The following is a 25,901-nucleotide window of genomic DNA, read 5'->3' as shown; positions in this document are numbered from 1 at the left end:
TAACTGAGGACCAGAATTAACCAGTTCAGATTAAACTAGCGTACACACACACACACACACACACACACACACTGTAGGAGAGCTGAAGAAATGTGTGTCTGAGCACTTTTTGGATGGTTTAGAAAAGTCAAGTTCTCACTGCGGACTTGCTCTTGAGGTTTGACCTTTTTGTTGGAAATTACCTTTGACCCTTCATGTCACAAAAGTCCTCAAAGATGAGAAACCACAGTATACTGAAAGGAGGAAATTACATTTGGTCAAAAGCAAGCAAGGCTGTCTCAGTGAAGAGCAAAACTATCCACCAACAAATGACGTAAAAGAAAACTAAATGTGATCATTCAGCCAAAATGACACAACATGGAGCAGAGAGGTTTGGAGCAGCCGGTTATGTTGTTGTTGCTCCTGTCCTCTGGACGTGTTTCTCTAGCTTAATCACCGTGAGGAGCTATGAGCCTGTATGAGCCTTATGTGTTATCGTCTCTGCTCAACCTTATGATCATTTGGAGAGTGTTTGCATTACCACAGCAGTAAAGCACAAGAAGTTATATAACACGAGTCCCTTTCTATGTTGTGGATTTTTCTATAAGTGGTAATGAACCTATTTAGGGTTTATGGCTGCTGAATGACCTACTGTGACTGTCTGCTGCTGCCTTATCTCTTATCTTCATTGTAAAGTACACATTTATGTGCACACTGCTGTTGAGAAAGAGCTTAAGTTCAATACTGTAGTCTCGCTTTAAATGGAGCAGGTCTTTCAAAGAAAACTCAGCTGGAAAACAACAGCTGCTTTCTGTCTTTTCTCTCCTGACTTACATTTGCTTTATTTCATTTTTTTCTATTTTTAATAACTTGACAGATGCATTTCTACTTTTCCGTAATTAACCATTTTTGATTCAGATGTCATAGATCATTGTAGGAACTGTGGTTCTCACAGCAGAAGTACAGAAACACTGCAGAGCACCTGAACACACTTGCACTGCAGGAAAAACACATAATCGCCTCAGTGAAACGTTGTGATTAGTTGACTTCAGTTTCCGTGTGCTTGGGTTCGCTCAGTGATGCTGGCCGCTGATAGGCCGACCCCTGCAGCCTCATGGCCCGTCCTGTCCAATCGCTGTGTTTTATTTGCATGTTATGTAATTGGGCGGCCTGCATGTGCGGCCCGGCGGAGGAAATTAAAGCACCCGTCTCCGTCGGATCGCTCTTTCCAGGCAGGCGAGTCGCAGCGCCGGAGGTAAGAACACACACTTAGCTTTTCTACCTCTCTTTCAGAAATCTTTGCATGATGCACAATGCTGATAAATGAGAGTGCACAGAGCTGATTGGTCTCTCTCTCTCACACACACACACACACACACGCGCACGCAAATTGTACTTGCAGTAAGAAACTGTTGCTGTTTGCAGCGACTTCTAACGATGTTTAAGTACGGTTCTACGTGATTTCTTAAAGGCTGGCGGGACACTGTGCGATTACTCTTATTAATGGTAGATTGTGCTGAAACTTTCTCAACTTGAACCCTCACTTGGCTGTCAAATCCCCTCACCTCCTCCGCGCTGTTGATTGGTCAACACCAGAGGCATGCGCTACACTCAGGGATTTGATTGGTTGGCAGGGCAACAGGCCCCGTTTCTGTCTGTTCAGGGTCAATAGACTGTCACAGTCATGATTACTGAGCACTTCTTGATTTATTTAGAAAAAAACATGTGTACTGCTGACGTGGTAGAGATCATATTAGTGTTATTATGCTGAGTATATCTATATGAATTTATACAGACAGTACAGAGAAAGTGAAAAATGACAAACATTATATGCAATATTTCCTGAGGAATATATTCCAGAAATGTTCAAATCTATTCAAAATGCTATACTGGACATATAAATACATTATGCTTTGAAGTGCTTTTGATAAAGTATCTGCAACCTCATGTTACGTGCATTGCATCTTAAGTCATCTACGTGTACGTATATATTCTGCCTGTGTAACATATCTGTTCCATGCTTCAGTCATACCATGGTGAAACCAGCATAGAGTTTGGTCTTTGGACCTGCTCATACAGTCGAGACTTTGACATGTTTGCATAAATTGTGAGGGAGTGTCTTGTGGCCTCAGTCTTTTCAAAATTACCCTAAACAGACAACACACACGCACACGCACACACACACACACACACACACACACACACATCTAACAGAATTCTTGTTTGAACTTTGCTGAGTGTATCCTGAAGTCAGTGTGCTGGCTGAATGACGTTCATGTTCTCTTGAAGCTTTAAGTGCCCTTTAGCCAAATAAAGACTGGAACAGTTGTGATGTTTCAGTTGCTTAATGCTTAATCCATAATTGCTCATACTAATTAGAAACATTTTTTTGGTTGGACTGGTGTGTGTTGCCGTCTCTCTAGAACACAGTGAGGTGTGAGGATGAAGATTGCAGTGATTGGTCAGAGTCTGTTCGGCCAGGAGGTGTACAAGGAGCTGAGGAAGGATGGCCACACCATCGTCGGAGTCTTCACCATCCCTGACAAGGATGGCAAGGCTGACCCACTGGGTGAGGACTTTGCTGGGACTGGAGCCTCCAAACTTCAGTTTTGCCATTAAAAAGTTAGAGTGAAATATTACTGGAAATACTGCCAGGTGTTTGGGCACGCCTGCCACAAATAGACTCAGGATGGTGCCAAATGAAATTCGGACTCCTCGCACGACTGGTTTTATCACTTTGGTGCCCTAAACTCAAAAAAGAAAAAAAAAATCAATGTAGCTTTCCAGTCAAAGTTGCAAAGTCATTATTGTTGGTGTCCAAGTGCAGTGTGTCATCACCTGTTCACTATCTTTATATCTGATATAATATATCAGCCGTAAAATCTCTCTATGTGGATTTACAGCTCTGTAAGGAAGCATAAGGAAGGGCTAGAAATGACTGTTGTTTGATTTGCTTTGTGTTAAAGAGCTACAAATTCTAGAATTCTTCTTGATGTAGAAAGTATACAATATTAAATGTCTAAATGCTGAACTATGATTGGTCAGCCTGAGCTGATTGTGTTGGATAGAGGTAGACATAGCTGAGAGTGAAGATAGCACGAGGCAAGCTGATAAAAGCTCACTGTCTTCCACTCAAGTCCGACAGCAACACTTGATGAGCTCTCATCTGAGCTGGTCAGTGGTTTCTAGACTTTTTCTGCTGTGCTTTCCGTGGGAAGAAAATGTTTTGGAATTTGATTGACAGCCTCTGAAGACACAGAGTGTGAAATGCTGTGGATCTGATCTGTCAGGAGTGCAACACAGTTTAAACTACCCACCTGCTGCCTTTACGATCACCACAGCACATGTACAAAGCTCAAAACATTCCAATATCAAGGCACTCAAGGCCATTTCAGCAAACAGACGCTACTCTAATATTATTTGTCACTGATTGCAACCGCAGATGCTGCTTTCATCACTCGTACAAATGTGCAACAAAATGCACGTTGGTGTCTCATGCTCATCGCCATCTGCTGAGGAATATTCTCCATCTACAGTCATGAATGATAGTAGTTTAAGGACTCCAGAAATGAACCGATGAATAATTTTATCTGCTGCGTGATTACAGATTTTCTCTGTTTTATCTAATTTATGCATGACCTTGAGGAATGATGGTCATTTTTCACCACTCTGATAGCTCCAACAAATAATAGAGAGACTAATCCTTCATTGAAATCATCTTTAGATGTGTGTGTCTGTGTATAGTTGTTATTAAAACCATTTTTGTGTGACACACTTTGAGAGTTGAATCATTCTTTTGCCCCACAGCCACTGAGGCGGAGAAGGATGGTGTTGCCGTCTTCAAGTTCCCCCGCTGGCGTGTGAAGGGCCAGGCCATCCCAGAGGTAGTGGCTCAGTACAATGCCACCGGTGCTGAGCTCAACGTCCTCCCCTTCTGCTCCCAGTTCATCCCCATGGAGGTCATTGACCACCCCAAACATGGCTCCATCATCTACCACCCCTCCCTGCTGCCTCGCCACAGGGGAGCCTCTGCTATCAACTGGTGAGTGATGCACATGTTCATCAGGTTGTGGTAAGTATGGTGACAGGTCCAGCCTTTAACCTGCTGTCTCTGACACACAGGACCCTGATCCATGGTGACAAAAAGGGCGGCTTCACAGTGTTCTGGGCCGATGACGGTCTGGACACCGGACCAATCCTGCTGCAGAAGGAGTGTGATGTTGAACCCAATGACACCGTCAACACAATCTACAAGAGGTTCCTCTTCCCAGAGGGAGTCAAAGGCACAGTAAGGCATTGTGGATGGAGAAAACGCAGGCTGTGCTGAAGTGGTGTAGACTGCACTAGTTGCTAAAATAAAGTGCAAATGGAATGGCTTGCAAATGGTAGGAGTGTATATGTGTGTGTTTAACCACAAAATATACATTTGCATGAATGGAAAAGCATTTCATTCCTGCATGTAAGAATACACAAAACCAGATGACCTGCTTTAACCTCTAAGGCTGAACAAAAGCAACAGCAAGTGAGAGCAAAGTTTGTTAGATGAGAGTTTTCCCATGGAAAAGATGAGTGGGCCTTTATCTGGTTTTACATCCAGTGCTCAGTCTATTAAAAGAGTGCATTGTTGAAGGTTAGAATTTGGAAAATATATGACAGACCATCAATACAGATGTGTGGAGTGGAGTCTGCACTCAGACACAGACAGGAGCTATTTGATCACTTTTCTATCTAACACCATGTATATTTAAAGCTTAGTGTTAGTGTTTTATTTTTTGCCACTGGGGGCAGACATTCACAATCAGCTGAAAATCACACACATTTGATATTACTACGGCCACACAAAGTTGATATAGATAATATATCAGTCATTTATTGCTCCTGCAGACATGGAGCAACATTAGCACTGAACAAATGTAACTTTGATATTCAATGTGCTTTTAGCTCTTCTTTGGTCCCCACCAACCCCTGAGAATGATAATAAAGTGCTTAACATAAAAAACAGAACATGTGAACTTGTTACATGTGTGATAAAGCAATAAAAACAAGGAAAATAAAAATAAAGTAACATAAAGTGACATAAATTGGACAAGACAAAACAGCCGTTTGGTAAAAAGAAAAGACACTTGATGTTAAAAAGATGTGTCTTAAGATTTCGTTTAAAGGTGTCAGCATATTAAGAACTAAGACCTTCAGGGAGGTTGTTCTAGAGTTTGGGGGCATAATTAACAAAAGGCTGCCTCCCGTGCCTCTTAGTTCTGGCCTCAGGAACAATACCATACAAGGAACAAACAACAATATATGGGAACGTAGTGGACAGTCAGTTTATCTGAGCATTCTGACTGAAGAAAGCTGCCTGCTGTTGGAAACACATGCAGATGATGCAGACAGGGAGACGAGAAAAGAGGAGCTCTGTGTATAGTGGGAAGTCTGAGTCTATAGCAGCATGACTAGGATCTGGTCCAAGGCAAGCCTTAGCAAGCCCTAACTGTAAGCTTTAAAAAAAAAAGCAAAGTTTTAAGCCTGCTCTTAAATGTAGAGCGGGTGTCTGCCTCCCGGACAATCAGCTTGATAGCTGAAGGCTCTGGCTCCCATTCTGGTTTTGACAACTTTAAGAACTACAAGTAAGCCTGCAATCTGGGGAAGCAGTGTTCTAGTGGGGTAATAGGGTATGATGAGCTCCTCAAGATATGATGGTGTTTGACCATTTAGGGCTTTGTAGGTAAAAAGAAGGATTTTCAGTTTAATCCTGGACTTTACAGGGAGCCAGTGCAAAGAGGCTAATTTAGCGATTTATTGGGGCAGCATGGTATGTATGGAAGCCTGGAAGTAGTGGAAGAGGTGAGAGACATTAGCATTTCTCTTATAAAATCTCTATCAGTCAAAATGACAACATGTAGCTGAAGAAAAGCACACAAGTAAGTAAATGAGGGCATAATGTTACGGACCGTCCTGTCTGGAAAATGGCAAAGTCCATGAAGATAGCACACATGTTGCACTTCGACTTGTGTGTAACTTGAGTTCATTGTTTTGTTTCCAGGTGGAAGCAGTGAGGATGATTGCACAAGGGAAGGCCCCGAAGATCAAGCAGCCAAAGGAGGGGGCCACGTATGAGTGTATTCAGAAGAAAGATAATTCTAAGGTGATATACAAGCACATCCAGACACACCATTTCTCTAATTCATAATCCAGCTCTGTCACCTCCAGGTGTACATTTCACGAGAAAAACTGTATGTGCTTACAACTACGCTGACTTTATGTTGCTTTGAAACTATCTTTAAAACATACTCAGGTATTTTAAATATGGTTTTGCAATGATACTAAGAAGAAGAGGAAGTAGAAGATGGGCCTTTTTACAATGTGGTTGCTTTACAGTGGGATACTAAGAGCTACTGTAAATGATTTAAGGCCAAAATGAAGGATAAAAAGACAACAAATGGGATAAGAAGACACTTGGAGCCAAGTGTAAAACAATGAGACATGTAAAACCATCTGATCATAGAATACTTCACAGACAGAACAGTAAAATGCTGAAGGAGAGTGGGGGGGCGTTTTGCTTCCAAGATAGATAGTATACACTAAAGAGCTGACTGGAATTCAGGAGGAAAGATGGGAGGTGGCACGTGGAACCAGGGACGTTTGGTTGCTTTGTCACCATCGTAGACCTCTAGACCCCGTAAGAACAAAGTAAGATGCAGAGCTCAGTCACTGAGTCATGAATCATCATTTTATGAATAGTCCAAGCACAAACTGTGAGGACTTGATGCTTATCTTTGTCATTTATGATAGTAATCTGAATATCCTCGTAGTCTTATAGTTTTGCAAAGAGGCTAATTTAGTGACTTATTGGGGCAGCATGGTATGTATGGAAGCCTGAAAGTAGTGGAGGAGGTGAGAGACACTAGCATTTGTCTTATAAAATCTCTGTCAGTCAAAATGACAACAAGTAGCAATCATTACCAAAATGATTTATAGATTAATCCAGAAAATACTCTATAGATTATTCAGAAATGAAAAGAATAATTTGTGCCTTAGATGCCAGTTGTGAAATAGGATTTGAAATATGTTTCTGAATCTGCAATTTCATATTCAGATCAGGAGCTCCAGAGCAGCCCGGTGACCTTTAGTCCTTCACTGGGATTCAGGGACTTTTATAAGAACTTGATATAAGGAATCAGATATTTGCTAATACAAGTGTTGCCCTTTTTCCTCTGGTGTGACCCAGCTAGCAGAGAGGAGGGGGATGTCTTGTTAATGCCTTTATGCAACACCTAGTGGCAATAATACCACACACATATATGCATTTGTGAGACATTTTATAACATGTGCAAACTTAATGAGCTGAAATGAATATCTGACCTGATTGTAGCAAGAAGTTATGTCAGCATGAGCTGGTTGTAGTTATGTTAATTGAGATAGACAATGTAAGAGTCCATCCTGAATGGCCTGAATGGAATCTATTAAACCTCTGTCCTCTCACCCTGGACACCTGAATATTTGAAAAAGTTAATGCTTTACATTTCTGCATATTGCATCTTCAGACATAATGAAAGCCGACTCCTCTGTGTTTTGGCAGATTGACTGGAACCAGCCTGCTGAGGCTCTCCACAACTGGATCAGAGGAAACGACAAAGTGCCTGGTGCCTGGGCAGAGGTTGATGGACAGGTAACAGAGAGCAGCACATCATTCATCTACATTCTTTGTTTCAATGTCCCTCGACTGGACTGTGTTTTCGATTTCTCTGTAATATCCTTTCACCTGCATGATATTGTCAGTTAAGAGATGTTCCAGTTACCACTGGATATCTTTGCAATAAACGGTTTGTTCTCTTTACAACTCCGCCTGTTAAAGCAAAAGGCCTCCTGTGGCAGATTAATTAAGCGAAAATGACTTTATTTCAAGGTATTGATGCGAAACTGATTTTCTCAGTCATCTTTCTGTGAATGATGGGATCCTACATGAACAAAGTCATGCCTGCTAAATTTCAAATTGTTACAGTATAAGAGACCATGAGAGATTTCTTTTTTTCTTCTGTTTCTCTGTGCTCTTCTACTGGTCTGAGGTGGAGAATCTGATGACACTTCGCAGGTTGTTTTGTCACTGTCAGTCTAATCTGATCAAACCACATCCACACAGTCCTCGTGACTCACATGAGCTTTTGAGTTTTCTGTTAAAAACATTGTTGCTACTTCACTCGTGACTATTTAGTGATGAAGAGAAATACTTCAGATTTAAAGGTAGGTTTACAGATGCACTGCAGAGATTGTAGCTGTGAGAGAGTTTTCCTGAGAAGAGAATGAAGTGAGGATTTTGGCTGCTGTCAAACTATAATTTCCAGTGACAGGAACTGTTGAGCTCTACAAGATATTGTCTTCAGCAAAGTTGTGCTGTTTTGTGACTCAGAAAGTGACTTTCTACGGCTCCAGTCTGGTGGATAACGGCACCACAGCTAATGGTCAGCCCCTGGAGATCCCCGGAGCCAGCAGACCCGGCATCGTCACCAAGGCCGGCCTGGTGCTGTTTGGTAACGACGGCAAGACGGTGAGTCGACTTATGAAGGGCGAGGAGGGGAGAGACTTCCTTCAGTATTTCTCCACCATATTCCACCAGAAGTAAAACGTAGAATTGATGATGGGTACCAAAGTGTAATATGGAAGGAGTTTAGTATTGTGCATATAGCTGCTAAAGAGTCAGTAATGTTAGAGACAATGAGATCATTTTTTTCAAATTTGATTGCCCAATTTTAAGAAAACTGTGATTTTTACCCTGTTGTGTGTCTGAAACATGTTGCAACAAACTTTAATATCAGCATAACGGCACACACAGTTGTCAGAGTGCAGTTTAAAGCTGCGGTAGGATAAACACCAGGTTTGTTACCAGGTGAAAGGACAAGATGTGGCTATAAGAGATGGCACAGACGGAGGCTGTGTTCTTCTGGTGTCAGCTACATCACTGCTGTCAGTGCGTTTTCCTTTGCACTGAAGCCCTTTGAGACTAACATCGTGGAACGGGTAACATTACCATAGGTGTCTTTTCTGTTTATGTTTCTTACGCCTTCATTCAGACATGACAGAATATTTACAGAGAGAGCTGAGTGTTTGTGAGAGAGAGTGACAAATTAAAACTGGACTTAATAACAGTGGCAACTGAAGCTCTTCCTCACCTTCACTCCACCAGACACGGGAACATGTGGTCGTGGTCAGCGCAGTGGAATGTAACCCACAGCTGTTCTTTCAGTCTTTCTTCTTGCTAGAGGAAATCTCTACAGGTGATAGACACACTTCAGTGAGTCTGAAACAAATGTCCACACCAGTGCCACACCTAAGACCTTGCCTTCATAAAAACTGTGGTCGTGCAGCTTCATTACACAAATATGTGATGCAGAAAGAACAAAAGAAGACAGTGATGTCTTTTTGCAATCATTTTCACACCTGTGGTTTTTCAAGCTTTATATTTTCATGCTGTTCACAGAGCTGGTTTACCAAAAGTTCATAATATGAGTGAACTTTAGCAAAAGAAAAAAATACAACTGATCTGTACAACATATATATAAATATACAAAACAATCTGACAGCGCAACATAGGTGTCACTAGTTGACAATGTACCACAGTCGTATGTTATTGTGGTGCACATTAATTCATTTTTAAAAAAAACTGTTTTACTGCAGAATGAATTGAAAGGATTGACAGTAACTGAATGAAGATATCCATTTTATCCTTTTAAAGTGTTTTTATGCTGCAAATTCTGGTGATTCACATTAATGTTCACCACAGGCTCGAAACACAGAAGAAATGGTTTTCACAAAACTTAAATCCCAGCACATCTGCAGTGGAGAGAGGCACTACTTCAAGTCCACCAGCGAGCAGCTGCTCGTACAGCAGCGTGGAGAGTCACATGACCTCTGCATTTGGAGAGTACAGACAATGCTCTGTTGTCTGTCTGTTTTTATGAACTGATCTGGCACTGAAACTCACTGGCTGCGGTATGGAAAGATTTCAAAAGACATCTAGTCCTTTATCCTACTCAGATTTTAGACTACGTGCAACAAAATAACAAATTAATGACATCTGTACTGAAGTTCTAGGCAGGACTTTGACTCGTGGACAGTTTGACGCCGTGCACTTTCCGCATGTGCCTCTTCATGAGCAGCCTTTCAGTAAATAGCTCACCACAACTCCCACATTTGTACGGCCTCTCCTCTTTATGTTTGGCTAAAACGTGTTTCCTCAGAGTTGAACCTCTGTTGAAAGACTTGCCGCAGATGTGACAGCTGAAAGGCTTCTCTCCCGTGTGGGTTCTTATATGTTCTGTCATGTGTCCTTTCAGCTTAAAACACTTCCCACAGAAGTGGCAGCTGTAGGGTCTCTCTCCTGTGTGTACTCTCATGTGGTTCTGCAGATTGCTCTGACATGGTATGTGTTTGCCACATATGTGACAGTCAAAGTTTCCCTTGCCGTCATGCGACTTGCTTTCGTGCGTCTTGAGGTGCCATGTAAGCACACTTTTTTTGGTGAATATGTAGTTGCATATGTGGCAGCGGTATAAGGTGGTACTCGTCTTCTCTTCAGAGTGCTTTGGATCCTCCGCCGGGGTTTCCTTTGACCCCCCACCCTCCTCTGCTGCTCTACAGTCTTCTAACTGCTGCACTGTTTTGATGAGTTCTTGCGTCAAGGCGTCCCCATCGTCGCTGTCCTCTGCTGAAGGTTGCTCCTCGCTCCCGTTGATCCACACTTCCTCTTTCTGCTCCTCTTTCATCTGGGAGGGTCCTGGCTCATCCTGGCACACGCCCGGGATCCAGTCCTGCTGTTTGGGCAGGATCTCCTCCGTGGATGAAGGTGCAGTTGACTGTTTGGCATCTGCAAGGATGGAAAAGGAAATGCATTACACTTACAGCACACTGCAGTGTTATCAGCGGCAAAATAGTCCTCCCATCAGTCCACACCCGTTAGGAATTTTACCTTTTTAGATAGTTTTGATCAGCCGCCTCAAAGCCACATCTGCTTCATGAAGGGACAAATAAGTCAAGAGTGGGAAACTGTTTTATGCAAGTTGGAGGAGCCTCAAACTAGGAACCATTTTCCTGTGAATATGATTTATCTAAATATAACAATGACAGTTAAATTGAATTTCACTGAAGGAGTGAATTTAAAGGATGCAGAATTTGTATCAGATGTGTTGCCGTGTGTATGAAAGTCTTTCCTCAGTCTCAGAGGCACAACATCTGATTGCAAATTTTCACCGCACATCATTTGCTCCAAGTGACACAGATTTGATTGCTGGAATGAACAGTCAGTGTTTATTCTCTCCAAACAGCCCAGCATTTTTCAGATCAAGTGAATGCATCTTCATCTGCATTGGCCAGAGCCAATTTGCACCATGTCAACCTCTTTCCATTGACTCTGCATACAGTCGTGCAGCCTGCAGAATGTGTTTCGTGTTCAGTCTGAACACATCTTTAGTTGACATGTTTGCAATGTGTTTTCAGGTAACACAATCTAGTTAGCAAATGCTGGTGAAAGTTGAATGTTTAAGTGTGTTCGATCAGTTAATCAAACTTGATTTGTATGGCACCTTTTCATACAGGTCTGTACAATTATGACGTATGCAGTCACAATGCCCTGGTGCACCGCTGCTGCCTTGTTGCAGAGCATAGCAGGTCCGTTAGCACAAGACTGCACAACAGTTGGGCTGGAGATTCTGTGTGTGTGTGTGTGCGTGTGCGTGTGTTATGCTAGCAGCAGTTAATGTAGCCTCAAGCCGAGATAAGGAGCTACGTAGGTCTGGCAAGTTCAGTTCTTTCTAACTCCTCACCCCCAGATTTTTCTCATTTCCAAACTTACAGTCTTCAGCCCCAACAGACACTGACTGAAAAACAAAAAAGTTTTCAGCTGCTGTTAATTTGAGCTTTAATAACTCAACTTAGTAAAACTTTTTTTGTGTTAACGTCAGAAAGTGAATCTGCCAGTATGTGGCTTTAAACTTTTAAGCATCATTAGCATCAGCATGGCTCTACCTTTTTTTTTTTTTTTTTTAAAATCAGGATTTTATAACTGTACTGATTTCCACATATTGCTCATATAGACACAGTGAAAACAAATTGCAGCAGTATCAACATGTACTGTAACTTTATTGGCATTGCAGTTTTCAAAACAGTATGTCACAGTATATACAGTAAGCAAGCCAATAAAAAAAGTCACATAGGAATTAAAGGCAGAATACTGTCAGTCACAAAGTTGAAAAACTAGTTTTGTGTTATAATGAAAGCCCTTGACATGCATTTTATATGCATGTGTAGCTTTATACACTTGCCAAAGTCCAGCAGTTGTTAACTATTTCCTTGGTACATATGTGTATTTCTACTTTGAATATTATAAATATAAACCTACAAAGACTGCAATCACCCCTATATTTGATTAACAGCATCTCAGACGGAGAAGGAGACATCGTGCACCATCTTCATGTGCTGTTTGAACACAACGAGCAGAGGAAAGCGCTGGCTGCACCGCATGCACTTGAAGGGCATGTTCTCCCTGTGTTTGATCCTGGCGTGCTTACTCATGGTCGACGATCTGTTGAAGCTTCTCCCGCAGATGTAGCAGGTGTAGGGCCTCTCCCCAGTGTGAGTCCTCATATGTTCTTTCATGTGGCCTTTCAGTTTGTACCTGTTGCCACAGATGGGACAGGCGAACGGCTTCTCGCCGGTGTGAGTTCTCATGTGGCAGATCATCTGACTCCTCGTGTCTGTGATTCTACCACAGACAAAGCAGGTGAATGCTTTGTTGGTGGACTTTGGTGACGCTTCTGTTGCATGAGCTTCGAGGTGTAACTTAAACTCGACTTTTTGCAGAAACGACTGACAGCAAACACTACAAGAAAACATGTCTTTCTTCTTAGTATGCATTGGAGCTACTCCAAAGGATGGTAATGGTTGGTCGTCTGGTGAGGGTATCTGGTACTCTGCGCGCTCTCCAACTGTTGAGACTTGAGTTATGCTGTCTGATGCTTCGTATTTGTCATGCTCTCCAACTGCCACACCTTGCGTTAGTGTGTCTGTACCGCTGCTGTATGGTGGACACACACGTGTCTCCACAGACCTGGTCCAGAGTTCAGTCAGCTCCTCTTTAATTGGCAGGATGACTGGCTCCTCGTTGACCTCAGTGGGAATACATTCCTTCTGTATCTGCTGCTCCTGAGCACAAACCTCCTGTGTCGGTGTGGGCAAATGGATCTGCCTTGAATCTGTAACAGTGGATAGGAAAATGTTTTGGGTAGCAGCTAGAAAAATCACGTCTTTGATCACATATGAACTAGATGTTGGGAGACTTGAATGATTCCCAGCGGTGACGCTTGGTCTAACAGCAGCAGAGAAATCAAATGTGAACAGTGAACAGAGACATATGCATTCTGAGCTACTCTTGATATAACCAGGCCTAAAAACAGAGAAAAACAGAAATGTGAGCAAAACATGTTTTATCTTTAGACTTGTACCATTAAAAGCTTGTGGCTGAATGGTGGGAATTCTTGCTTTACACACAGGTAACGGCAGTTATTGGAGCCTGTACAAGTGAGACTGTAGGTCTTGTGGGCTGGTGGAAACTTTCCACATCAATCTATGCTTTACTGAACATTTGCATACCTGAGCTTTTTTTACCTGAGATACTTTCTCAAAAAGCCACCTAAATTACATCTAGATAGTGAGCAGACGGTGATAAAGACCTCCTCTCAATTGCTAAATGAGAATTTACATCATAAAAGGCACCAAAATGATCACTACACAGGATCCAGTGATCACATACCTGAGCAGGTAGGCAGGCAGGTACCTGAGCAAATGGCTCCTTATTGTGATTGGATAAACTGCATCTAAATGTAACACAACAGGAACACTCAACATCCACACCAAAAAGGTATAAAAAAAAAAAAAAAAAAAAAAAAAGTCTAGTTTGTACATGATACTGCTGTCACATTATGGCCTGTCCGAGTGGTTTTAAGGCTGAATTCTGCTTCTTCTTCTCGGTGCTGCACAAATATGCAGCAGGGAAAAGTTCAAAGTAGGATTCAGCATGCTGCCTGCTATAGCACTGCCACAACGCTGGATGGATGGGTCATGCATTTATTATACTGCCACAGCCAAATTATACTACTGTTGGTATAATAATGGTCATTATACTGATGGTTTGTACTAGAGAGTGCATCTGCATGATGCTACTGCAGCACCTAGATACAGAAGAATAATTCAGCCTGGACGTTTATGCCTCACTGGTTGGTAGATCCAGAAAGTCTGAAATCTACATACATGCATGCAAACATGTTTAGCCATAAGATCAGAAATTAGCCTGTGATAAATTAAAATTTAAAAGCTATTTTTGATTACTTTTTTCTTAACATATTAGCCTTATTCATGCCATGCAAAATGTGAGTTTGTATTTTTACTGCATCATCTATAAGGTTATTTAAAACATTTTTTTTTTATGAAGTACTATTTCACAGCACTGTATAGCCAGGCCAGGCTCCACCAGCACTGCTCACACTCATGCTGCATCATATGGGACGGATAGGAAAGATGTCATTAAGACGGTTGTAACACAGAGTTGGTGGTTTTGTGTGGGTGTGGACTGTATATACTGTATATTAACACCGTATCCATTAAATTTGGGTTTAATTACAGTGAACGATGGTATTTAGCTGATATAAGGTGTTTCGTTGACTTGACTTGTTGACGAGCATGCTGTTGACAAGTCAGAGAGTCAAAATTCTGATTACTCCAGTATGACTTGAACACAGCATTAGACTCATCTGGGTAGGCCCTTTATCTTGATTTAAAACGCTGTTTATTGCTACCTCCATGCTATTTGTAGTTGTCTTCACAAGGGAAATATGTTGGCTAATTTAAATCCTATTTAACACACAATGGATCTCAGGTGCGATTAGATATTGTGCAGCTTTGTTTGACCCCTTCAGGTCAATGAATTAACTTTCTCCCACAGTCTGGCTGTAACATAATAACACCAGAACGATACAAAGGTCACAGGAAATTACAAAAGAGATCCAAAACACAGTTATATGTATGACATCATATCAACATAGTGTTTGACACTTGTTTTGAAAGTGCATTCAAGCAGCTCCTCCATATGCTTTGCATGCAACCTTGGATTTTATGTTGACCGTCATCATCCTATTGCTGAGAATGTAGTCCAGTTTGTTGGCAGTGTTTTGCTTACTGAGGAAAGTTGCTGTTGGTGAAACAAGGCCATTCAGGTAAAAAATGACCTTGTTTTACCTTGGCTAAAAAATTCAATTTTGAAATTTGTGTACATTTTTTAAAATCTATTTCTGTATTTTTTTATGTGCAAAAGGTAGCAGTGCTTTAATAGCAAGAACAATTGACATTCGTCACCCTACATGTGCCCTCCTTCACCAAACTGTTAGCTGGGAGACAGGAGAAGTGTCAAATTTATCTAAACTGGGAACTATTAGGTGGATCAAATGTATGCTGAATCTACCAGTTATCCTTCACATATATAGAGTAAAATATATGCAGACGGGTGCCAAATTAAAGGAAAAACCAACATTAAGTGTCTTAGTAAGGTGTGTTGCTGGAACAGCGTCAGTGCACCTTGGCATTGATTCTCTGAATCTGTACAACTCTGCTGGAGAGCTGGACTGTTGTTCTTCCAAAAGATATTCCCTCATTTGGTGTTTTGGTGGTCGTGGTGACTGCAAAGGCCATTGCATAGTGCTCTCATCATTTCCATACTCATCAAACCATTCAGTGACCCCTCTTGCCATATGGATGGGGGCAATGTCTCCTGGAAGGCACCGCTCCCATCAGGATACAGATGTTTTATTAGAGGATAAAGGTGATCACTCACAACAACTTTGCACTGATTTGCAGTGACCCTTCCCTCTAAAGGGACAAGTGGACCCAAATAATGTCTGCCCCCCACAGCATAACAGAGCCACCGGGTCCCCTCACTGCAGGGGTCAAGCGTTCAGGGCAGTACCGTTCTATTAGTGTACGCCGCACATGCACCCTCTCACTTCTTCGTCTATAATATGGTGAAGGATGACTCACATGGCTATATCACCTTTTTCCACATCTCTGTAGACCAGACCTATGGCTTCTGCACCACTGAACTCTCAAATGTGCACTCATCTTTGAGGGGTTTATGCACTGCAACCCTACTGTAATAACTCTCTATGTAACAATCAGCAGACTGTTCTTGCTGACTGTCTGATCACGACCTGCACTGACCTTCTCAGTCACCTGAGGAAGAGTTGCTCTTCTGTTTTTCTTTGTATATTAAAGCACTAATGCACGAGCATGCACGCTGTCCTCTACAGCTTCCGACCCCATTTACCGATGTCTTTCCCATAGATCTAAATGCAGATGTCACCTAAGTCACTTTAACTACTGACGCACTAACCAGCTGAGCAGCCCATGTTAATGTCTGTGCCCTAACAATGAATACTCTTTCAAACTCACTCAGGTCTTGTCTTCTTGCCATCACAGTGAACTGGGCCTGCTCAGCATCCTTTCACATGCCACAGAGCATCACTGGATGTTAATGGGTTACCTGTACCATGCAGTGCACCTGTGTGGAAGTATATGCATTCGTCATGTTTCACCCCTCATTTATTCATCTTTTTCCTTCACTTTGTCAGCCGTCTGTATATAGCCTGATATGTAAAGTCGCATAATAATTATGTTTTTACACAATTTTGTTGTTTCCTTCCCTACTAACCCACTGTCTACTGTGAAAATGATCATATCCCTCGTAGGATTTGCTCTGGGTCTGCGCATGACGTGTAAATAAAGTTTTATTTGGAAGTCTGACCGGAAATGTAATTCTCGTCCATTAGCTAGTCAGCAGTAGCTAAAACGGCTAGCTAATGTAGCCGAATGTGGTGAATAGAGGCACTTTAACCTTCACGTCTCTAATTACAACGTTAGCCGACTGACGGAGGGGAAGGGGCGCCGTTCACTGAGAAGCGTACCTGCTCTGTTCAGTCTTATCTCTGGTTTGTAGACCAGATCCAGCAGCCGCTGCAGCCTCTGGGTCTCCAGTTTGGCTCGGTACACCTCCTCCTGGTAGTCAATTATTGTCTTTTCAACGAATCCGTAAATGTCTACGGCAGCTGCGGTCAGTCTGTCCGTCAGAAAGACGTTGAATGACTGAAGCGTAGCGTCGGCCATTCTGCTACCTGACCGTGAGCTCTCCGTCTGCAGAGGACCAGCCGTCAGCAGAGATACTGGATCTCACAAGGCTCATACCACCACCTGCTGTACTGGGCAGTGTATAGCACGGTTCTGTTACACGCTGCACTGGACCCAGGTCTAAAGACTACTTTTCCTCCCTTTCTATTGCAGATGCTGAAGTATAAACCTGTTGGACTGTACTGTGTTGTCACAGGAAAAGCAGCCTTAACTTTATTCAGGTTTCCACAAATGTAGGGCATCAGCTCAGGATGGATGACTCAAAACATGCACATTTCCTGCTGGTCCTTAAAACCATTAAACATGACTCTAAACAAATGTCAACACACTGACTCCATTTTGCACCCCCCCCCCTGTCGACATACACAGACTGAGACTACAACAGTGCTGATCAAACGCTTTTGAAAGCTTACTTTAGGTGAAAGTCATTGTGGTCATTTCATGCTGTTTCTCTGCAGCTGCTGGTGAAGAATCTACAGTTTGAGGATGGGAAGATGATTGCTGCAGCGCAGTACTTCCGCTCAGGGAGCAGTTCTGCCGTGGAGCTCACAGAGGAGGAGAAGACCTTCGCTGAACAGATGAGGGTAGGGTCTCCTCTCCAACCTCTTCTCAGGAAGTTAAGTAGTAGATAAAATCGAAGTAGCTGCCAGTGAAATGTGTATTTGTCCACTAAAAATGTCCCAGGCTGACTTTTGATGTTTCCTCACAGGCAGTGTGGCAGAGTATTCTCACTAATGTCGCACAGATTGAAGACTCCACTGATTTCTTCAAGTCTGGTGCTGCTTCTATGGATGTGGTCAGGTAATGAAAACAGGATGAGAGATCTTAAATCTTAAATAGAATTCATTGCAGAGTCCAATCTGATGGCAAAACTTAGAGACAAAATCAAAAATGCAAAAGTTTACTTACACATTTATGTACATGCAAGTTCTTTGTAATATAATATTTTTCTGCGCACAACACTGACTCTTCTGTCACCAGCACATTGACAGTGGTTGTTCAGAGTGAAATCTCTTGACAACTTTTGAAGCGCCACCAGCAGGTCACATGGGAAGTATGGGAAGATGTACTGGACTTTAATGACTCTTCCTCCAGTGCGAGGTTGACATTTATGACTATGACGTTTATTGAAATAACTAAACAACTATTGGCTGTCTACACATCAGCATGTTAGAATTGTCATTGTGAGCATGTTGTCGTGCTGATGCTAGCGTTTAGCTCAGAGCACCTCTGTGCCTAGGTACAGCCTCACAGAGCTGCTAGCATGGCTGTATCCTCTCACCTGCTGTCGCTGTCTTCAGGCTTGTGGAGGAGGTGAAGCTCCGGGCCAGTAGCTGCCAGCTGCAGAACGAAGATGTTTACATGAACACCACGTTCCAGGATTTCATCCAGATGTGCGTCAGGAAGCTCCGAGGGGAGGACGATGAAGAGGAACTGGTTGTCGACTATGTAAGTGCAATTGGCTGTGTTTAAATTCACAGAGAGCTGCCGTTACTGGCTGGTATTTGTTGACTGGCCCAGGGAAGACAACACTGACTGTTGTCTTGTACGCTGTTTAATTTCTCAGGTAGAGAAGAACATCAACAACATGACCATAAAGATGCCTCATCAGCTGTTCCTTAATGGAGAGTTTGTTGACGCAGAGGGAGGAAAGACCTATAAGACTATCAACCCCACTGACGGCACGGTAAGGACCAAAAGAAAGAAAAAAGAAAGTCGCTTTTATAGTCAGAGTTCTGCTGGCTCTGTGATTCTACGTCCTGACCTACACTGATCTGTCTGTCGTGCAGGCCATCTGTGACGTGTCTCTGGCCCAGATCAGTGATGTGGACAAAGCAGTGGCTGCTGCTAAGGAGGCCTTCGAAGAGGGAGAGTGGGGCAAGATGAACCCCAGAGACAGAGGCAGACTCATCTACAAGTCAGTGCACTGGTTCTTACTAAACTGAACTCTGGTAATTCCTTTCATTCTTCTCATGACAGCGAAGAAGAACACTTGTAGCTAGCAGTCAAGGGTGAAAATACAGCAAATTTCACAATACTCCAAAAGTCAGCTGTGCAAATCATTAACGATGAATGAAATGCATTAAACCTGACTTTGATGATGCATGCAGTCTGTTTTGGTGGGAATCACTGAATATAAACATAACTTTGTTTGTTTATAAGAAAACTCCAGAGGGCACCTTCCAGGTTTCTGGCTAAATTATGGCCACCAGTCAGCCAGTCAGAAACATGAACTTTCCACAGCCTTATACAGTAGGATTAAGTAAAGGTAATAATGAAGTGGTCTTTGACCTTTCAATAATGTGCCCTGGTAGTACTATTGAAGCTAAGTTACTTTTTTCAGAACATTTTCTTTGTGTATGCATTCATTATTAGCCCCAGTGTAATCAGCTATGTGTTGCGATCATGCCGTGTTACTGGGCAGAGGAAAAAAAATTATAATCCCAAACCCAATCCCAAATGTCTGTGGCTCCTCTGCTTCTCCACCCACAGGCTGGCTGACCTGATGGAGGAGCACCAGGAGGAGCTGGCCACCATCGAAGCCATCGACTCAGGAGCTGTTTACACTCTGGCCCTGAAGACTCATGTGGGCATGTCCATCCAGACATTCCGCTACTTCGCTGGCTGGTGTGACAAGATCCAAGTAAGACAGCTGCTTTTAAAGCCCTGAAGTCAGCGTTACTCAGAAAACTTGAATATTAGCACTAAATGATAGTAGTATATGGCCAATCAGCTGTAGAATACAGATAAATACATTATGACATCTTTTCACAGGGCAGCACCATCCCCATCAACCAGGCCAGGCCCAATCGTAACCTCACCTTCACCAAGAAGGAACCAATAGGGTGAGAGATATCATTATTACTGGTATATTAATTTTGCATGAATAAGTAAATCAGAGTTGCATAAATTTAATTTACATCCTCCCTTTCTTTCCTCTCAGAGTGTGCGCCATCGTGATTCCTTGGAACTACCCTCTGATGATGCTGGCGTGGAAGACAGCAGCCTGCCTGGCAGCTGGAAACACAGTAGTCCTCAAACCAGCTCAGGTCAGCCTCCACACCGGCAGTCAGGCTCTGTGCATACAACATTAAATAAAAAATGGCTGTGCCAACTGCAGTAATACTGTTGAGTGGATGAAAACAAGGCTAAGAGTGTACAGCCATGGTGGTGGCTCTTTATCATGGGTAACATGCTGTGTTAGTGTTAACATGTTCTTAGTTTACCATTTAAGTATGCTATCACTTGCTCATTAGCATTAAACACAAAGTGCAGCTGAGGCTGATGAGAACATTTTGCACGTATTTGGTCATAAACCAAAGTACTGGACACTGACATTTTGGGGTAAAGTCGTGGTTTCACCTGTCATTATGAAGTCATTAGATTCATCGTCTGGTAACCATGAATGTCTCAACCAAAACCTCCTGCTAATCTATGCAGTAGCTGTTGAGATATTTCAAAGGATAAGGAAAAAGTTCTCTTACCTGCTGGTGGTAAAGGTAAAATCAGAAAATCACCAGATTCATTGGGTTTCATCCTCTGGGGAGCATGAACACTGTGCAAAATGTCATGGTTGACAGACAAACATTGCCATTCCTGGAGCCCTGCTGTTAGTGTAGCTAACAACAAGACGTATGTTTCCAGGTGACTCCACTGACAGCACTGAAGTTTGCTGAGTTGGCAGCAAGGGCGGGGCTGCCCAAAGGAGTGATTAATATTCTGCCTGGATCAGGTAAGCGGGCTTCCTCGTCAAGCATCGCATGAGCCTGAGGTGGACTAACAAAGCTACGTGAGCTGTTATTAAAGTCGTCCTCTTCTCCAGGCGCTCTGGTGGGTCAGCGTCTGTCTGACCACCCTGATGTCCGTAAACTGGGCTTCACAGGCTCCACTGAAATTGGTAAACACATCATGAAGAGGTGAGAGGTGAAGCACATTTACAAAGCTGTATCTAAAGTCAATGAAACACTAGTGTTCATCTTTGTGTACCTGTGTTCTCCTCCATCTGAAGCTGTGCAGTCAGTAACGTGAAGAAAGTTTCTCTGGAGCTCGGAGGAAAATCTCCTCTCATCATCTTCAGCGACTGTGACATGGACAAGGCTGTGCGCATGGTCAGTTCATTCATGGGAGCATATTTTTTGGTCAGTTTGCACACCTTTGAATAGTTGCAGGGGCAAAACCACTGTATTTCTCTATGTTCTTCAGGGGATGAGTTCAGTATTCTTCAACAAAGGAGAGAACTGCATCGCAGCTGGCAGGCTGTTTGTTGAAGACACTATTCATGACCAGTTTGTGAAGAGAGTGGTATGTGTCTTTTTATCTCACACTGCCGATGGTTCTCATTTCAGATTTTATCCACACTAGGGATTCTTATATTTCCTGAAAAATAATTTATAATCTCGGGAACAGAAACACACTATGCTGGAAAGTATAACTGTAACAGTAACTGTGCTTGTTTTTAAGTTTAAACTTCAGCTTCAGTCAAAATGCATGCGTCACATTTCAAGCAACACTCAATGTAGCAAGGAGAAATATGCACAAACCTTTAGTTAATACTTATTAATAGTTATTAAGGCAAAAGAATGCTATTTAGGTTAATCAATATTATTAATGCAGTGAGCGCATGGCAGCATACTGCTGAATGTGTTCATTAATTACAAAACAAACACAATACACACACACAGCCATTTCTATGTTTTAAGAAAGCAAGTTATAGGCCTACATATTTTCTAAATACATCTATCTATCTATCTATTAGCATTACGTAAGTATTATTACAGTGAATATAATAATGCTTAATATTTCATATCCATATACACATTTTTGTCATTTTTTTAAAATGTTCCTTCATTTACGCTGTGTTGCATTGCCTTGTATTATTATCTGTCATTCACCTGTTATATCTGCTTAAAATTGCATTAGAATGTGTTCTAAACAATTTCTGAATTGTTTGTATACCTCTTCTGAATACTAAATACTGAGATATGTTACCTTAGATTAGATTAGATCAGACTTTATTGATCTCACAATTCAAATTCAGATTTTCGATCACAGAATCCTTTGCTTGTTGACATCACAGAGGTTTCTGAGCCTACAGCACATAGCTCTTCTTTTGTAGTTGTCTTATTTGGATGCCTTTTCTCTCAGGTTGAGGAGGTCAAGAAGATGAAGATTGGCGATCCACTGGACCGCTCCACGGACCACGGCCCTCAGAACCACAAAGCCCACCTAGACAAACTGGTGGAGTATTGTCAGACAGGCATCAAGGAGGGAGCCACTCTTGTCTGTGGTGGCAAACAGGTGCAGCGACCAGGTAAGGCGATGTAATCAAATCTCAGACATCAGCCGCTGTGTGGTCCACCTCTGATGTGACGGATGATGCAGTTTGACTTATTATGCCTTATATGCCTGCCTCTAGGTTTCTTCTTTGAGCCCACTGTGTTCACTGATGTCCAAGACCACATGTACATGGCTAAAGAGGAGTCCTTTGGCCCTGTCATGATCATTTCCAAGTTCAAGGGCAGGTAAGACTAACTGAAGATACTTCACACCTTGAAATGACTCACATCATCACAGGACACCCTCAGGCTTGTTTTCTCATTCTTTTTTTCTGCTGCTCCGTCCCTCAGCGAGGTGGACGATGTCCTGAGAAGGGCCAACGCTACAGAGTACGGCCTGGCCTCGGGTGTTTTCACACGGGACATCAGCAAAGCCCTGTACGTCAGCGAAAGGCTCAACGCCGGCACAGTCTTTGTCAACACCTACAACAAGACTGATGTGGCCTCGCCTTTTGGAGGCTTCAAACAGTCTGGCTTTGGCAAAGACCTGGGTAAGACCGCTGCTGCTGTCACTGTGCAGCTCTACTTCTGTTACTTCTCATGTGTTTTAACACCATTAACACTGCAATTAAATGAAGGAAATACAGACTCATTCGGGACAAGGTTGTAATTACAGCATAGTCAAACGTTTTGGAGAAGATGATGATCATGAGAAGTTCAATAGCTCTCAAACGTCTATATGCTAACTATGTCTTTAGCTTAGCTTACGTATATGTATCTTACCTTAGCTTAGCATTAAGACTGGTAACAGGGCTGTTCAAAGGTAACAAAATATGCCAGCCTGCACCTCTAAAGCTCTCTAACTGACATGTCTTTTTTGTTGAATCTGAACAAAAACAGAAATGAAAGAACAAGTTGAAAGTTTATATAAAGAGAGTTTCAGGGATGTTTTCATCTCAGAAAAAGCCAGCAGATAAGGATGTTTCTCAAAATGTCGAACTATTCCTCTAAAGCAGGCATCTCAAACCGGTTCCATAAAGGGCCGCGTGGCTGCAGGTTTTCATTCCAACCCAGGAGGAGCACATCAGGCCAACCAATCAACATCAAGGGATCACTTATTTGTCAGCTGAAGACTGAGATCAGCTGATTAATTGATTCCAGCCTGGTGTGCTCCTCCTTGGTTGGAATGAAAACTTGCAGCCACGCGGCCCTTTATGGAACCGGTTTGAGATGCCTGCTCTAAAGTGAGAGAAGAGAGAGAGATATTTTCAAAAATAGGAGAAATAAATAAATGTTGTTTCAGCAGCCAGGCTCCATTCGGCCCACCTCAACTCCACCCACGCTCCACCTCCTTGCCAGTTTTTGGATTAGTCAGGAGATATATTATTATAATATTAGAAATATTGAATATATATCAAGTAATAGACTTAATATTAAGTAAGTATATGTGTGTTCATAATGTGAAAATAAAACCAACAAAGTATCTGAGCCTGATGGTGGCATGTATGTATTTGTGTGAATGAACCTCAACATGTTTGCTGTCCTAATGAGCACTTTGTAACTGTGGCAGCTTCCACAAACACATCACACAAGTAGGCTCCTGACTGCTTGCAAATACTGCAAGTGTGCATATTAGGACAGACCCACTCTTGGGGAAATGTAACTTCCTGTGCATGAGAGGTGTTTCAAGGGACGACAAATGTGAAACGTTTACTTGACTGGCAAAACATACCTCAGTAACACAACTGTGCTATACTGACTAGCAGTTGGTTATTAAACTGCATTTTCCCCCCGTTGCTGCATCGAATCCCAAAGGGTCCGTTCATCTTGTTGCTGACGTTTTGAAACGCAGCTGTTAACTGTGCCGAGTCTCAAACATCAGCCTGTCATGTCATCAAACTGCTTCACATCCTGCTGCAGATTAACATCCATACTTACCGTCAGCGTCTCTGTCACCCCCACAGGACAAGAGGCTCTCAACGAATACCTGAAGACAAAGGCTGTGACCATCGAGTATTAAATCCAATCACAGGAGAGAGAAGCAGCGAGGCATCAGCTGCCTGCAGCCAGAGGCAGCTGATGTGTGTGTGGACACTGACACAGGAGAGAGATGCACAGTGTCACGTGCTGGGTGGAATGATGTCATCTCAGCGAAATCAACTCCCACCTGTAGTCAAGAGTTGTTCTCTCATTAGTGACGACCGACTGTAATACGTATGTGCCTGAACATGCTAAATGATCACATGAACATGTTAAATTTGTCTTAACACGTGAATGTTCAGTTCTCTAATTAACACACCTCTGAGCCATGTTGTAATAACTATTGTCTTAAACTATGCAAATGATGTATGTTTCTAGGTAGCCCACGTGACTTCTTTGTAATCAATGTGATTGAGTTACAAAATAGGAATATGTTTATTTAGATGGCAGTAATTTCTAATATTGCTTACATTAGGCCAGAAAAGCCATAATAAACATTTCTAATAACAAACAGCTGAAAGCTGCTGAGCACCCCACTGCTGTGGCCCTCTCTATTCCTGTTGTTTTTGCACATTTGACACTTGGTACTGTCGGCCTTGGTACTGGCAGTAGCATAAGTAGTATGCACATATGCAGGCAACATATGGTTTGTTCATACAAACTACGAATGCAAACTCTGATTCTGAGTCATTTTATTCTACAAAGTGAGGATTATTCCTCATGGTTTCTTACCACGTCGAGTGAGCAGTAATGTGTTGCTGGTTGCTGCACTTCTCATGTCAATTCACTCATGGCTGATTTGGAAAAAACAACAGAGCCAGCTGATAACCAGCTTCATTATACATTTATCAATTGCCAAAAAAAAAGTTTATGTCAGACAAAGTTTCAATAGTAAACACTGTGTGTTGTAATATTCAGAATCTCGTCAGTTGTGGGTCTTTAGGATGGTGAGGGAGTGGCAAAACAGCCCAGGACACAACTCTAGTTCCATATCCATACTCAGCCCTTAGTGGGCACATATTCTAAATGAAATAAGCAGCAAATTACAAGGATGTGTTAGTGAAACATCTTTTGTGAAAAGAGACTGGCCTGTTCACACAGAGGTATCAAGTATAAAACACAGAAAATACACACACTGCAAAGACACACCACAGATCACCTGTCAAAACCTTAACGGGCAACCACCGAGTGACGGAATCTGAAAAAACACACTAACTGGGTTTTCACCTGACGCACAAAAGTTTCCAAGGCTTCAAGTTAGCAAAATGTGCCCTCGGTGTCATGTCAAAATCTAACGTTTTTCAATTAATCTGAGTGAAAAACGATAGTTACGCATGTAACTACGGTTCTATGAATCTTGGATGACCGCCAGAGGCGGTGCTTTAAGCACTGAATGACTCCGTCTCGCGCATGCGCAGGTCGAGAAGTAATACCAACAAAGTCACCTGTGAG

At 42.4% G+C, this 25,901-nt stretch overlaps 1 protein-coding gene across 1 annotated transcript; it reads left to right on the top strand.

The window, feature by feature from the left end:
• Positions 1 to 1,163: 1,163 nt before the first annotated feature.
• Positions 1,164 to 24,978, top strand: aldh1l1 (aldehyde dehydrogenase 1 family, member L1). Its single transcript, XM_041946287.1, has 23 exons — positions 1,164 to 1,234; positions 2,403 to 2,548; positions 3,787 to 4,021; positions 4,102 to 4,267; positions 6,017 to 6,118; positions 7,553 to 7,642; positions 8,381 to 8,518; positions 17,652 to 17,777; positions 17,903 to 17,994; positions 18,495 to 18,642; positions 18,761 to 18,880; positions 18,984 to 19,111; positions 19,687 to 19,837; positions 19,969 to 20,039; positions 20,138 to 20,243; positions 20,839 to 20,926; positions 21,017 to 21,110; positions 21,203 to 21,302; positions 21,397 to 21,495; positions 22,339 to 22,504; positions 22,610 to 22,715; positions 22,821 to 23,020; positions 24,434 to 24,978. Exons 2-23 carry the CDS (start codon positions 2,422 to 2,424, stop codon positions 24,487 to 24,489), a joined length of 2,709 nt encoding a protein of 902 aa, XP_041802221.1. The 5' UTR covers positions 1,164 to 1,234; positions 2,403 to 2,421; the 3' UTR covers positions 24,490 to 24,978.
• Positions 24,979 to 25,901: the final 923 nt, after the last annotated feature.

Source organism: Chelmon rostratus, chromosome 2 (assembly GCF_017976325.1).
Source record: "Chelmon rostratus isolate fCheRos1 chromosome 2, fCheRos1.pri, whole genome shotgun sequence".
NCBI lineage: Eukaryota > Metazoa > Chordata > Actinopteri > Chaetodontiformes > Chaetodontidae > Chelmon > Chelmon rostratus.
The sequence above is the reverse complement of the archived record's forward strand: the minus strand, read 5'-3'. Positions and strand labels throughout refer to the sequence as shown.